Here is a 12,529-nt window from a genome sequence, read left to right as displayed (position 1 = left end):
TTTATAATCCGGAAATACAGTATACGAAAACACAGTAGAAAAAAGGGCTAGAGAATAAAGCAAATGAGGCACTCTGTGGAAAAATAAAATAAAATGGGGGGGAAAAACAATGTGTGCAGTTATTGAACAACCAGCAGAAAACAAGTGTACCAGACTATTGAAGCAGTGGTCCAGGAAGACCAGCATGATGGTCTGCTCCTTCAGCGTGAGTCCACCTTTCTCTCCCTCCAGCAGAGCCTCCATTACACACTTGAAGAAGAAGGGGAAGTGGGTCTGCTCCTTCTTGAAGACCTGACAGGATTGGGTGACAGGAGTTTAGTGGAACAATTCAGTTGCTGGCACAAAAAAACACACACACAAACCTCCCATGCTGGGACATTCTCCCGAAATTTCTCGTTGACGATGCAGCATATGGACATGACAAAGGCGTTACTGGACGCCTCAGGTGTGTAGTTGGGCCAGAGGTAGTTCTCCAGGTATTGACTGAACTCCAGCAACATGATCTTCCTGATGGCAAATCTATAGAAGGCAGGTTGAGGACCAAGAGATGGACCGAGATCTATCATTATAGTTGAGGATGCACTCACTTGGCCTGAAGGATTTCTGTATCGTAGATGTCCTCCATCACCTTAACAGAGAATCATGAGAGGTTCAGGTATCTGACAAATCCTTCTAAAAGGAAGGCGACGCATATTAAAGCTAAGGTAAGGAACTCACCTTGGGGTCAAATGGCAGCTTGTCTTTGACATGAGGAGCCCAGTATTTATTCGCCAGCTGAAAGACACAAACAGATTCATGTGAGCTGAAAGCAGTATCTTAAGTAAGTGATATATTCAGTCCAATAATTGTAAACCTCAGCAACAGTCTGATTTCACTCAACTGATTTCTATTGACAGTTGAGTGATGAAAACGTTATGCTCCATATGCTCGCAACGCAGTCATCCAATTCATCCCCACACTACATTGATGCAGTGTATGGTTATTTTCTATTACACAACATAGAAAATAACCATAGGGCTTCATCATGTGAAATATTTCAGTACTAGCAGTATTAATTATTACTATTATTAGTACAATGAAGGGATTAATTTACTGAAAAGTCAGAAATATAATTTGATAACCTTTTATTTGACTTGTTGCGTTGAAAATTATTATCAACATGACAAAAAGAATTTAATATAAATGTACTTATTTAGTACCACTTTGTGAACACAGTTAAATTTCATAACCTGCACATTTACACTGCCACATCAAAACCACGTCTAATAAATATCAATATAATCTGTTATTAGATCGAATTACACACATCATTCTGCTGAACATAATTACCTGCGTGACATATTCGGCGTTAATCTGGGACACAGAAGGAGCCGCAGCCTTTTTGGCTGGAGTGTCTTTCTCCACGGTGGTCATCTTTATTCCTAGAAGACCTCTGTCAGTAGAGCAACAACTAAATCAGCGTTTACTTTCATACAAAACCAAACACCAAACCGCAGTGTAAGTAGACAGAACGGCTGCGAATAATGTATTTCAGGCACAGAAACGATCGGACGGTAAAACAAGTCGTAAGTGAAGGGATAAACATTTTAAATCAACTACGTTAGCACGTCCACAGAATTAAACTGTTCGACCCGGTAAATGACGACACTGTAATGCGTCTTTCATTGCTTAAGATGGTGTTCTCGGTCAGACGTCACCAAATAAGATAATAAAAACGAACAGACCTCAACGCTTTATAATTTAAGCATGGAAACTTTAGTCGTTGAATCCAGCATGTACAAAACAAAACGCGCCGGGAGCGATCTACTTCCGGATTGTGTCACACAGTAAACATGTCCGACTTCCGGTATTGGTTCATCGCGAAGATGTCCCCTCCACCACCACATGTTCCTCACTAAATAAATTGCAAAAACATAAAATAAGACATAAATATGTATGAATATTATGTTATAAATATTACTAAAAACATAGTTCTGCTACTACGATGCGATAAGCCCAAAATTTAAACTCGTCATGTTCCATTCCAAGATTTCCCGTTATACTCACGGTTTAGCATTTTTATAAACGTAACATGATGAACGCAACATTTGTTGTAAACCTCAATATCTGGATGAATTTAAATATAAGAAATTTGATTAAACCAGGAATAATTTGTGATTGCATATCTTTGATTTTACATAACATATTTTGTGTGGAATTGTCTGCAGAATCTTTCCTACCTGTGGCCATAAAACTTCTCATGTCCCTGCAATTAATACTTAATTAAGTGAATAGACTGTGAATACTGTTTCTTGTGTAAATACCCTGTGAATGCAGTTCTTTTTATTCGCGCTTACTTGTATATATTATGTCTTTATGTTTATTTTTATTTATTTATTTTTTATCTTGCATGTTTGAGTAACATTCCATGTTACGTACGCTCTCTGTTTTTTTTTAATTCTTTTATTTTGAGCAGGATTTGTGGTTGTAACAAAAAGCAATTTCCCCCGGATAAATACAGCGATTCTGAGAACAATTGAATCTGCAGTTCTCAAATTCACCACGAGATAGAGACAAACTCCGTTTAGTCAGACAAACGCAAACAGAAGTGCGGCTGGTGAAGAACTGTTGCGCAGCGAGGGCGCTCACCATCATCCTGGTTCGCCTAGAGCAACAATTCAGTCCTTGTGCTCGGCCAGAGTGACGAGGCCTGTGGGCTCGCAGCACAAAGGACGAGGCCACAGCAGCTGACCTGAGAGTAGCAGCAGGTCAGGATGGTAAATGTCAGCCTGTCGTAGCAGGTTTGGAGACTGAACTCAGGAGAGATGCATCACTTTTGTTCAGAGAAACCCAGAGAATTAGGAGTGAGAAGATCAGAAGAGGTTGGTGGAGCTGGTACAGGTCAACGCCCCTTTGGTGTCTCAGCAAGAGGAACCTTGTGGGGCCTCCTGGTCAGCGCCTCACAACAAGAACACAAAACTCTGGGAGGAGAGCAAAGACGGCAGCAGTTTGATAAAGTTCTTGTCGGACTGAAACTCCACAAACACTTTGGGCTTCATAAATAATTGCTTGTTTGTGTTTCTCCAACAACACAACAAAGTCTTCAGGCTCCGTCGACTCACCACCATTGTTCAATATTTGATAACAGCAATCAAAAACAACAGCAGATCAATACCACACTTCACCAGCAGAACCGCCTGGCGCATTCGACTCATCAAGTGCTCATGATCTTTGAGGGAGGAAAAGATCCAGGAGCGACGTGTAATGGGGTTATTTTCCCTTCTCTATCTCTCTCTCACACACACACACTCGTCCCCTGCAGCTCAACTCCCTCTCCTATTAACCAGCCGACTTGGAATCAATAGAAAACATAAAGAGGCTTAATCTTTTCAGGTGCTGCTACTGATTGCCTATTACACAACAATAACACACTCACAGCTGAAGTGCATGTGTGTGTGTGTGTGTGTGTGTGTGTGTCGCTCACACACATTTAAAATAGGCACATGATCCAGGAGCGTTGTCAAGGAGGGATCCAGAAATTCCAACACTCCCCAGCATCCCGGGCTGATTCTCTGTTTTAGATATGTTAACAGATTCATTTTTAATTTTGAAACATAAAACATAAAAACAAACTAGAAACAATTCAAGGACAAAGTAAAAAAAAAAGGTGTACATAAAAAAGGTGTGTGTCCAAGAGAGTCCGGAAAGGCCCGGATCTATGAGCTGAACCAGCAGCTCAGGTGCAGGATCTGAGAGTCAGACAGGTCCAGGACTGGAACCAGGCTCACTGACGGACTGGAGTCTCTGAGGGAGCCACTGAGACTTTCTCCAAGTGCTGCAGAGAAAAAGAGGAAAGCTGCATCATAGCGAGAAGAACACGAACATTGGCTGTCAATACCTCCAGTGCCCCCTTGGTTGTTGCTCCTTGGAGCGACAAAGACTCCCACCCCGATCAAATTAACCGGCAAATGAGATGATGGCGATTAGTGAGTGTTCATGCGGCCATGTCGCGCACACAAGGGCATGACATGTCTTCACATGGTACCAAAGTCTCCACTCTACATGTCTGGATTTTGTTCTCAATTGACGGGAACACTGACAGCCGAGACATCCACAAGAGACGTTATGAATCGTGTCATAATGAAGAGCCAGAATGAAAGGTTGGGTGGAGAATTCGGTAGATTATGGTAAGGTGTCTACCCTCAGCCCGAATCCTGAAGGTCTTAATGTCTAAGATGAGAACAGAGAGCTGAAGGGCTTCAGGATGGTGGATCAGCTCTTTCCTACTGTCCTAGAGAGAGCACATGATAGAGCTTCTCAGTCAACAGCTCTAATCCGAACCTCTCTAGAAGGGCGACCACCAGCTGCCCCTCTCCTCAAGAGGTGCCTGAGACCTCCGTCCCAAACACTTGAAGAAACGGCTCTTGAAAAAACAAACCCCACAACATGACCTTGTTTGGACGATGAGGGACGTTTGTCAGGTCGTGTCTTCACCAGGGAAGCCCTCGATCGGAAGTAACAAGGTGCGACAAGATGTTTAAAGGTTTCATCCGCAGCATATGTCACGTCTGTCAGCTGCCAATCTTCATAGAGTATGGAGGTTATGGGGGGGAAATCTGGGGTGGAGGGGGGGTGATATTCAGCCATAACTGTTGTGTGTCACGCCGCAGTGACTGGGAACGCCAGAGGTGTTACTTTTCCTACTTTGACTTTTTGGGTTCATCACCCGATGAGCCGTGACCCATGAAGGCGGCCAGTGGGCGGGCCAGGGGCGCCCGCTGGTGCGTGCAGACCGAGCTCGACGGTTTATGATGAGTCAGGGCGGTTGAGGGGCGCACACTATCCTCACTGCTGCTATGCCTGTTAACACTACACTCAAAGCAGCCCAGTGATGCCACATGTTGTATGGAGAGGAGAATCCTGGCGCGACAAACTTCAGAAGTGCGTGTTAGTTTGGATGTGTTTTGGGTGCAGACAAGTGTTTGAGTGTGTCTTGAGACTCACTGCTGGTTGTGTGTTGGAGTTCAAAGATGGTATATGTTTTGATATTCTGTTCGGATGTTGCAGGGTTGGCATGAACCATGGTCCATTGAGTTGTGTGAATGTGTATGAGTTACTGCCGGTGGAAGATAGCTACCGTGAGCAACCTCTTCAGCGAGCGAGTCGCCGCACTTGTAGAACACTCTGGCGCACAGTGGGGTCAGCCCAGCCTCCATCTTGTCTCTGGCAGTTTCAAAAGCGCCGACAATGGCTTCTCTCACTTCCTCCTCGTCATCCAGGCCAGCAGATGGCGCCACCAGACGGAGCGAAATCGTTGCACCACTGCTGCCAACCGCGGTCACAGAGTCTGTCTCGAGGTAGCCGCATTTCAGTTTGGAGGTCATGTGACGGGAAGAGCGCTTGGCGGGTTCATCCTGGATCGCTGTCACATGCAGCTCGACGGCAGCTGATCGGGGTAAAGCAGGAACCACCACCACCAGGAGAGGGCGCACTTGGACATCTGACTCCAAATCCTGTAAGGCAGACAGACTGTGAGAAAACCTGTCTCACTCTCATGCTAGCTGGTTAATAATGGTGGAGCTGGCATGTGAGAAAGATACAAATATGACGACAACTTTCTGTCACAGTAAGTCCAAACGTTTCCACAAAATAATAATTTTGCATCACAAAAATCACATAATTCAGAAACATTAAAAGTGATAACATTTCACAAGTAGTAATAACAGCAGATAAAAGTATGTATTTCATTTCTTTATTCTGTTGATGTTTTTTTTAATACAAATATTATTTCCAAAAAACTACATCCTCCTATATTTATTGCGATTATTGCAGTAAGTCAACTAAATTTGTTATTTTTCTAAATATTCTGTAATCATAATTGATAGTTTGAACCAAAACAAAGAAGAAAATGTTGCAAAACAAGACAATGTAGATGCTCTTTGACTTCAAATTTGACACTTAAATCTGAGACTAAATTTAAATCAATAAATCTTTTGATTCACCAAAGCTCACCTCCTGACACTGGGCCTTGTTTGTAATTGAGCAATTTAATTGTGTGAGTATAAGCGGGTCGCCCGGGTTTGGCTTCAGAGACGATCGACATCCAACACACTTCATGAAAATCTCATCCCTCTTTTAGCTTGAAGGAGTGACAGCATCAAATTGTTGACCTCGCTAACAATCCAGAAGGATCCATAATGTTTGTGGTGCGTTGTCAGAGACGCATTCACAAAATGACAGGTCCTATTTAGCGTGACCTCTCAAGAAGGATCGCTCGCATCGCGGAGCCGCCTCTGTTTCAGCTGCCGAGCCCCAAATCTTTGTGTTTTTGTGGGGCCATCAGCCGCGCTGGGCTCCTCTGATGACACTCGAGGGCCTTCATCTGCTAATGGGACAGAAATGAGTGTTTTATAGAAACGCCGGCTCGCTGCCAGTCGATAGGCCACCCACACTTAACCCGCTCTTCAATTTGTGGATCAATTCAGCTGCACTCCCGCCGCCTTGGTAAGTGCAGAATAATAACAGCTTACTTACATTTCAGTGACACTCAAACGTGTGTCGAGACAGAGAGAAGGCCACCGCCGCTTTGTCCCCGCCGCAGGCGCCATGACCCGTCCGGCATGTCTGACTTCAGAGTCTGTTTTCAGACGCGACAAAGCAACTTTCAGGCCTCCAACAGATAACCTTGCTGGTCCACCTCCAGAGGTCGCTTTCAAGAGGACTTGAATCACCTGGACTTATGGGTCAACAGGACCTGAGAGCTGAGAGACTTGCAGGACTTAACAGCCTTGAGAGACCAACAAGTTCTTAGAGCTGAGGCCCTTTAGCTTCATAAGGACCAGAGCATCTGAGAGCACTGTAACACTGGTAGTAGAGGCAGGACCAGAGAAAACTCGGCAGGTTGGAGAACTCCAGGATCTCAGACGTCTACAGGAACTAGGAGCCTTAAGGGACTGGTGGGATCTGAGCGAGGGGCTAAACGACCTGAGAACAAAACAGGACTTTCGGCAATGAGGGTACCATTGACACATTGGGATCGCCAAGATAACCAGAGGACCTTTGAAGGACTACGGAGTTAAATACTCCAGTGACTTATCAGCGGCTCAGAGACCTTGGGAATAGAAAAGCCCTGACAGAGTAACAGGACATGAAAGGTCCATGAGGATGTTGGGACCTACACTCTAGGACCTGAAACTTGAACAGGGACTAGGAGATTCATGGGACTTCATGTTCTAAGGCCTATGAGACCACCATGGGATACAAGAGCCTGACTGAACTGAAGGGCTTTATGGGCGGTAACCACAGTAAGCAGAGAGTCCTACAAAGGCAGATGTAATAGAAAAAGAACATTTGAGAACGAGGACAGAGTATGTCGAATAAATCGGTCTGTCATAAACGCCCCATCAGAAGTCGTGTGAATAAGAAACACCAGATGAATCCGCTTGTGTGACTGCTCAGACTCGCTGACATGACGTCGAACGACAGCTCTGAAAAAGTCAGCAACTGTCTGGTCTTGACAAAGTCCTGCCCGAAGCCCGAATCCACCGATCTCCTGCAGGGTGGCCTTTAAGCCTGGCTGAGCAGGAGACCCCCGGTGTATTGACACAGGCAGGACTCAAGCCCCCCCCTCGACCTGCCAGAAGTGCTAATCTAACATTTATCAAAGCTCCGGCACATATGTGGGCTGTCACCACGCCTGACACGCTGACAGATCCTAGTCCATTTCCTAATGTCCAAGCCCAGACCAGGACTCGACACATGCTGTAGTGGCATCAGCAGGAGCTCTCAGTCAGTCTTAGACTGATGACAATCTCAGAATCCCCACAACTGCATAACTCTATTCATCTACATAAAGGATGAGGCCTTCTGACAGCCTTGTTAGTGAACACGGTGAATGCTATGATGCAACTGAAATTGAGGAAGGCAGGATTAAGTTGACATACTCCAAATTGCACACTCACTCGTGAACAAGACCCAGGGACACCTAGTCTCACGGAGCACTCACTCTCTTTCCACGAGTGAATCTCACCATGTCAGTTCACCTCCAAGTGAACCCAGCCACTCCGACAGTTGATGGTCCGTGACCCCCCTGTAGGTGTTTGCTTCTGAACCCCACTTTCCTCCTGCTCACTCATGTGTGTGTGTGTGTGTGTGTGTGAGTCCTGGAGCGTGCGGCGGGTTAGAGGCCAAGAGGCGTGAAAGCCGAACAGTAAACAGGCTAATATGGAAGCGGTGCAAAGCAGAGAGCAGCGGGGGGCTGATGGGCCGGAGCTGCTCGGGCACTTCCTCTACATTTCCTGCTCAGCGGGTCGCCGGTGCAAGCGCGATATAATATCACTCTACAGTCGTTTCACAGTACTTCTGACAGCAGGTCCAGAGAGTGTAAGAGAACAAACACCAGCCTGAACCAGGGCGGAATATTGATGTTTAAAAGTGTCTCTTACTTCCCCAGACATTCATGAGAAGTGGAACACAGCTCTGCAAACTCACGGAGAGATCATCATGTTATAATCACAACTGTAATGTCCACAAACTTCCATTCATCTAAAGCCACTCCACTCCGGTCACATCCAGTTCGCACTCTGCCTCCTGCCAAAATACTCGGGCTGCCAATTAACGTGCGGGAGCCGGGGGTCAGTCGACTGAACATTTTTGATTCGCTCTGAGACGACGACAGATGGAGGTGTTGTTTCACCCTGCTGACCTCTGACCCGGACCCGACACTCTCTCGTCGGCCTCATTAAGCTCATCTACATTCTTAATTAAGAAGCTATTGTCACGGCTGTTTAATCTGTTGCTCAGGGAGTCATAAATAAATGAACAAATCAACACTGCTCTTTTTTTTTAATTAGCTTGTCGCTAATGTCGCAGCGCTGGGATTGAAGCGTTGTTCATTAACGGGTAAACTTTTTAATGGCTGGACTGAAGCGGAGCTCCACAAGGATCCAAGCTGGTCCCACTCGTGGTCATTTGACTTGTTTTGAAGGAAATACCCAAGAGTCTAGGATCTCTGCTCAAAAACACCTGTGATGAAGGAGACCAAACTCCATCCATGTTCTTCTTCAATAAACAAACAAAAATCGAGTTCAAGCTCATGCCCCAACGTATAGACTCACTTTTCAAAAAGACAAACTTGAGAATGTTGTCCATTCGAGGGTTAGGGTTACAAATATTTCAATAAAACGTAGCTATACTTGTTCTTCCTAGGAAACTTCACGGGATGAGCTGTGTGTCTGTCAGTAATGGATCATCAGCTCTAGTTTTGAAGTACCCCCCACCCTCAAAAGTCTGTTCGTGGAATAACAGTTTTAAGGGATTTCTGACACAAAGTTGACACAGCGCTGCCACATGTTAGAGGTGGGCTCCCCCTCACTCTCTCAGGGTCGACTCCCCCGACGAGGCAGATTACAGAGGGAGGAGAAGGACCGGCAGGGGAGCAGCTATTAGCTGCCGGGATGGAGCGTTGTAAGTTGGGCTGTTGGGACGGAAGGTCGAAAGGGGAGAGGGGCGGCGGGTGGTGGGATAAGCTGCTCTGAGAGTTCCCCAAAATGGTGCACGGGGGCGAAGGATTAGGGGGCTCTGAGGAAGACATCTGCCTCTGCGCCGTGCCGCTTGCTATCAAAGACACCAGCGGTTCCCACATCATCAACTTTTCATGAGCGCGCTCGCTGGTAAATATCAGTCGCTGCAGCTCGGGTCTCGGGGGGGAGGAGGCCAAGAACTTTCCCTTTCACAGATATGAAAGACAGTTCAGACGCTCGACCACAGACTTTCTTCAGTCGCCTACGCATTTCATGTGTTCATCCTTCAGAGCTCCACTTAAAAGACAGTTTTGCCTCCTCGCTTGAGTCAAGCATCACCCTTCATCTCATGTTGTAGACCTTGATGGACATCCGCACTCCAAGCAAAGTCTCAATGTGATGATGCCAACTGGACCTGGACTGAACTCAAAGATCTGATCATAAGGACAAGGCCCATCACCCGCCTCACCTCATCGTCCTCCGTGGCCTTCATCATGCTCTCCCACACTGCCTGGATCACTGGGACGTCCCGGAGCCTGGTGGCGTAGCAGTGGGCCTGGACCACATGGGCCAACGTCAGCTCACCCATCATGGCCTGCAGAACTTTTTGGACGTAGCCGAAACACAGTCGGGCCTGAGTCCTGGTCCCGGCCTTCACCAGCTGCATGGAGCACGGCACCAACGCGATCTGACCCGCACAGAAGACCGAGTCGTCCACCTGGAAGAGAGCGAGACGAAAAGGAACACAAATTCAATCGAACACCGATGTTTGATCCTCAGTTAAAACAACCTTGGAGGGAGCATGCAGTTGTATGTAAGCTATGAGTGTTGCACCCATAAAAACTTCCAAAATCTCTCCACCAGTTCCAACTCAACAGCTTTTTCGAAAAATCTTTCAGCTCCAATAAAGAATCTATCTATCTATCTAAACGCACGACTGGAGAGGATGTGGCAGTCATCGATCCAGACCTCCAAACACGATCAGGACTTGCAAACTAGTAGAAGATAGTGACCCAGACACATGTGGAAAAGGGTTAGCATCTCTTACTTAGCATCTCAGAGTCGACCGCAGAGAACGCTAGCAACGTTTGACACACTTTGAAGACGGCGAAGAAAAGAACATTTTCCTGCTCTGGAGTCAAACGTTTGAAGGTGAATATTCAGGAAAAGGACGATAATTGAGCAACAAAGTCAAAGCAAGGCTTGTCAGCGAGGTGCGATCATCAAAATATCGCTAATTAGAGGGATGTATGTTTAGCTAACGCTGCATAGATTAGCGTTCTTCGCATCTTATCACCTACAGCTCCACAAACAGCAGCTGTCAGACTAATTTAGAATAAACGTGTAAATGAGTTAAAAACCTGCGCAAGCAGAGGGACACAGGAAATCCATGTGTTTAATGCACAGAGAAGCCTCCCAGAGAGCCGGGGGCCCGGAGAGGTCAGGCCGCGCGGAGGGCCGGACGCCGTTCACACTCCTGGTCGATGCAAATATGTGACGCTGACATGTTGCTAATCTCTAACCCAGGAGGGGGGTCTCTGGGGAGGATCAGGGACGGGGTGATCAATGGACACACAAGGTCTTTTGGTAATTAGCTTCGACACAAGTGGCCGGATCACGTTCCAGAGCGAAGGAGAGGTGGAGCTGACGCGAAACCTCAGTCGCTGTAGTCCCTTATTTAAAGAGTTACAGAGGAACGACAAGCAGGACTCAGAGGAGAGACGATGTGAAGCAGGGCGGGACCAGGGAGCGGACGTTACCAACATGTTATTTCACTTCATTTGGGTTGCTATCGGCAACAGCATGGACGTAGGAAAAATAAACAAATACACTTTAGTATTCGCACATTAAGTCTGAAATATAAGAAGAGGAAGTTGGTGAAGTTAATGAAAGGCCTGTATTAAGTTATCATGCCGATATGATAGCTAACTACTACTGTCTACGAGACTTAAAATGACATGACAAACAGGTAAAGTTAAGGCTGAAATCACAGGATAAATTTGGATGGATGTGATTGGCTGACGATAACATTTGCTGCTAGCTTAACTACGACTTATGTTCTTAAAGGCAGAAAAACTGACAAATGTCATATGAGAACAAAAGATGGAAATGTAGTCAAAGATACCTCAGTGCAGAGAAGTACTAGAAAATACTTGATACTTTACTCTGACTAAAGGACGCAATTGTCCACCATTGTTGGAGGCGAGATGTCATAGGCAGTGTAAATAAAGATGAGTGGAAATGACAAATCATCTGGTTACAAAAAAGTAGAGGCTTTAATTGGAGTGGTGAGAGACTGTCAGTAAGCGGGAGCCAACAGGGGCCTCTCAGTGTGTTTCTGGTTCTGATCCAGCGCACATCTTCTGCTGCTCCAAATTAGAAAACATAAAATACAGAGAACGAAAACGGGAATCCTGCACCGCTGTCAACTCTCTGGATCAATCGCCGGATCGTCTACCTGCGAGCGGAAGCTGCCGGAGGGTCCTCACGAACATGAAAGCCACAATCTGACGGCTCCACAACAAATTGTCATCGGCAGCACACACACATGCCACCACACGCGCCGCGGCACGGCCCGGCCCCGTCAGGTTGGGTGGCTCGGCTCCCCAACAAACCAGGATCCACCGAGTTTGTGGATTTCAATATCAAAAGGGGCCAAACAGTTAACGGCAGACTCCCAGCGCTGCCAGCTAGCAGGTGTGTGATGATCAATTATTAAGGATCCTGCTCCGGGTACTCGTGGTGGGAGGTGGATTTCAGGGGGCTGCAGACATCGGCGAATACTATTTACATAAAATTAACAGTTCAAAAGAAGCGGTTCACTCGCACCAATCAAACTTGTTAATTGACTGTCAATGGCGCGTCCCTGAATATACAACACACCTACATTATTCATCTGAGGCCTTGACAGCGCCGACAGTCCAATTTGCATCGCCGTCCTAAACGTGATCAACAACCGCGGCGCCGCATGCATTTTTAATGGCGCCGAGACGGAGGCGGTTAATATTCATGAGGGTCAAACAATCGCA

The 12,529-nt window shown here is 46.4% G+C and overlaps 2 protein-coding genes across 5 annotated transcripts in view; both read right to left on the bottom strand.

Annotated features, from left to right (window-relative positions):
- aqr (aquarius intron-binding spliceosomal factor) overlaps window positions 1-1,832 on the bottom strand; it is a 39,000-nt gene extending 37,168 nt beyond the window's left edge. For 2 of the 3 annotated variants that reach the window (XM_053845784.1, XM_053845786.1), the window contains exons 1-6: window positions 1,725-1,832; window positions 1,330-1,432; window positions 718-774; window positions 588-628; window positions 363-519; window positions 151-291 (exon numbers count right to left, since the gene is read on the bottom strand). In XM_053845784.1, the coding sequence (XP_053701759.1) occupies window positions 151-291; window positions 363-519; window positions 588-628; window positions 718-774; window positions 1,330-1,413 (480 nt within the window). In that variant the 5' untranslated portion in view covers window positions 1,414-1,432; window positions 1,725-1,832. The remainder of the gene's footprint in view (window positions 1-150; window positions 292-362; window positions 520-587; window positions 629-717; window positions 775-1,329; window positions 1,433-1,724) is intronic. The other variant, XM_053845785.1, reaches the window with a different exon arrangement.
- Window positions 1,833-2,338: 506 nt separating this feature from the next.
- dph6 (diphthamine biosynthesis 6) overlaps window positions 2,339-12,529 on the bottom strand; it is a 38,961-nt gene continuing 28,770 nt past the window's right edge. The window contains exons 13-15 of one of the 2 annotated variants that reach the window (XM_053845767.1): window positions 9,970-10,218; window positions 5,117-5,492; window positions 2,339-3,814 (exon numbers count right to left, since the gene is read on the bottom strand). In XM_053845767.1, the coding sequence (XP_053701742.1) occupies window positions 3,696-3,814; window positions 5,117-5,492; window positions 9,970-10,218 (744 nt within the window). In that variant the 3' untranslated portion in view covers window positions 2,339-3,695. Of the gene's footprint in view, window positions 3,815-5,116; window positions 5,493-9,969; window positions 10,219-12,529 lie in introns of those variants that run through there. The other variant, XR_008412692.1, reaches the window with a different exon arrangement.

Source organism: Synchiropus splendidus, chromosome 16 (genome assembly GCF_027744825.2).
Source record: "Synchiropus splendidus isolate RoL2022-P1 chromosome 16, RoL_Sspl_1.0, whole genome shotgun sequence".
Taxonomy (NCBI): domain Eukaryota; kingdom Metazoa; phylum Chordata; class Actinopteri; order Syngnathiformes; family Callionymidae; genus Synchiropus; species Synchiropus splendidus.
This window is presented reverse-complemented; position numbering and strand designations above follow the sequence as displayed.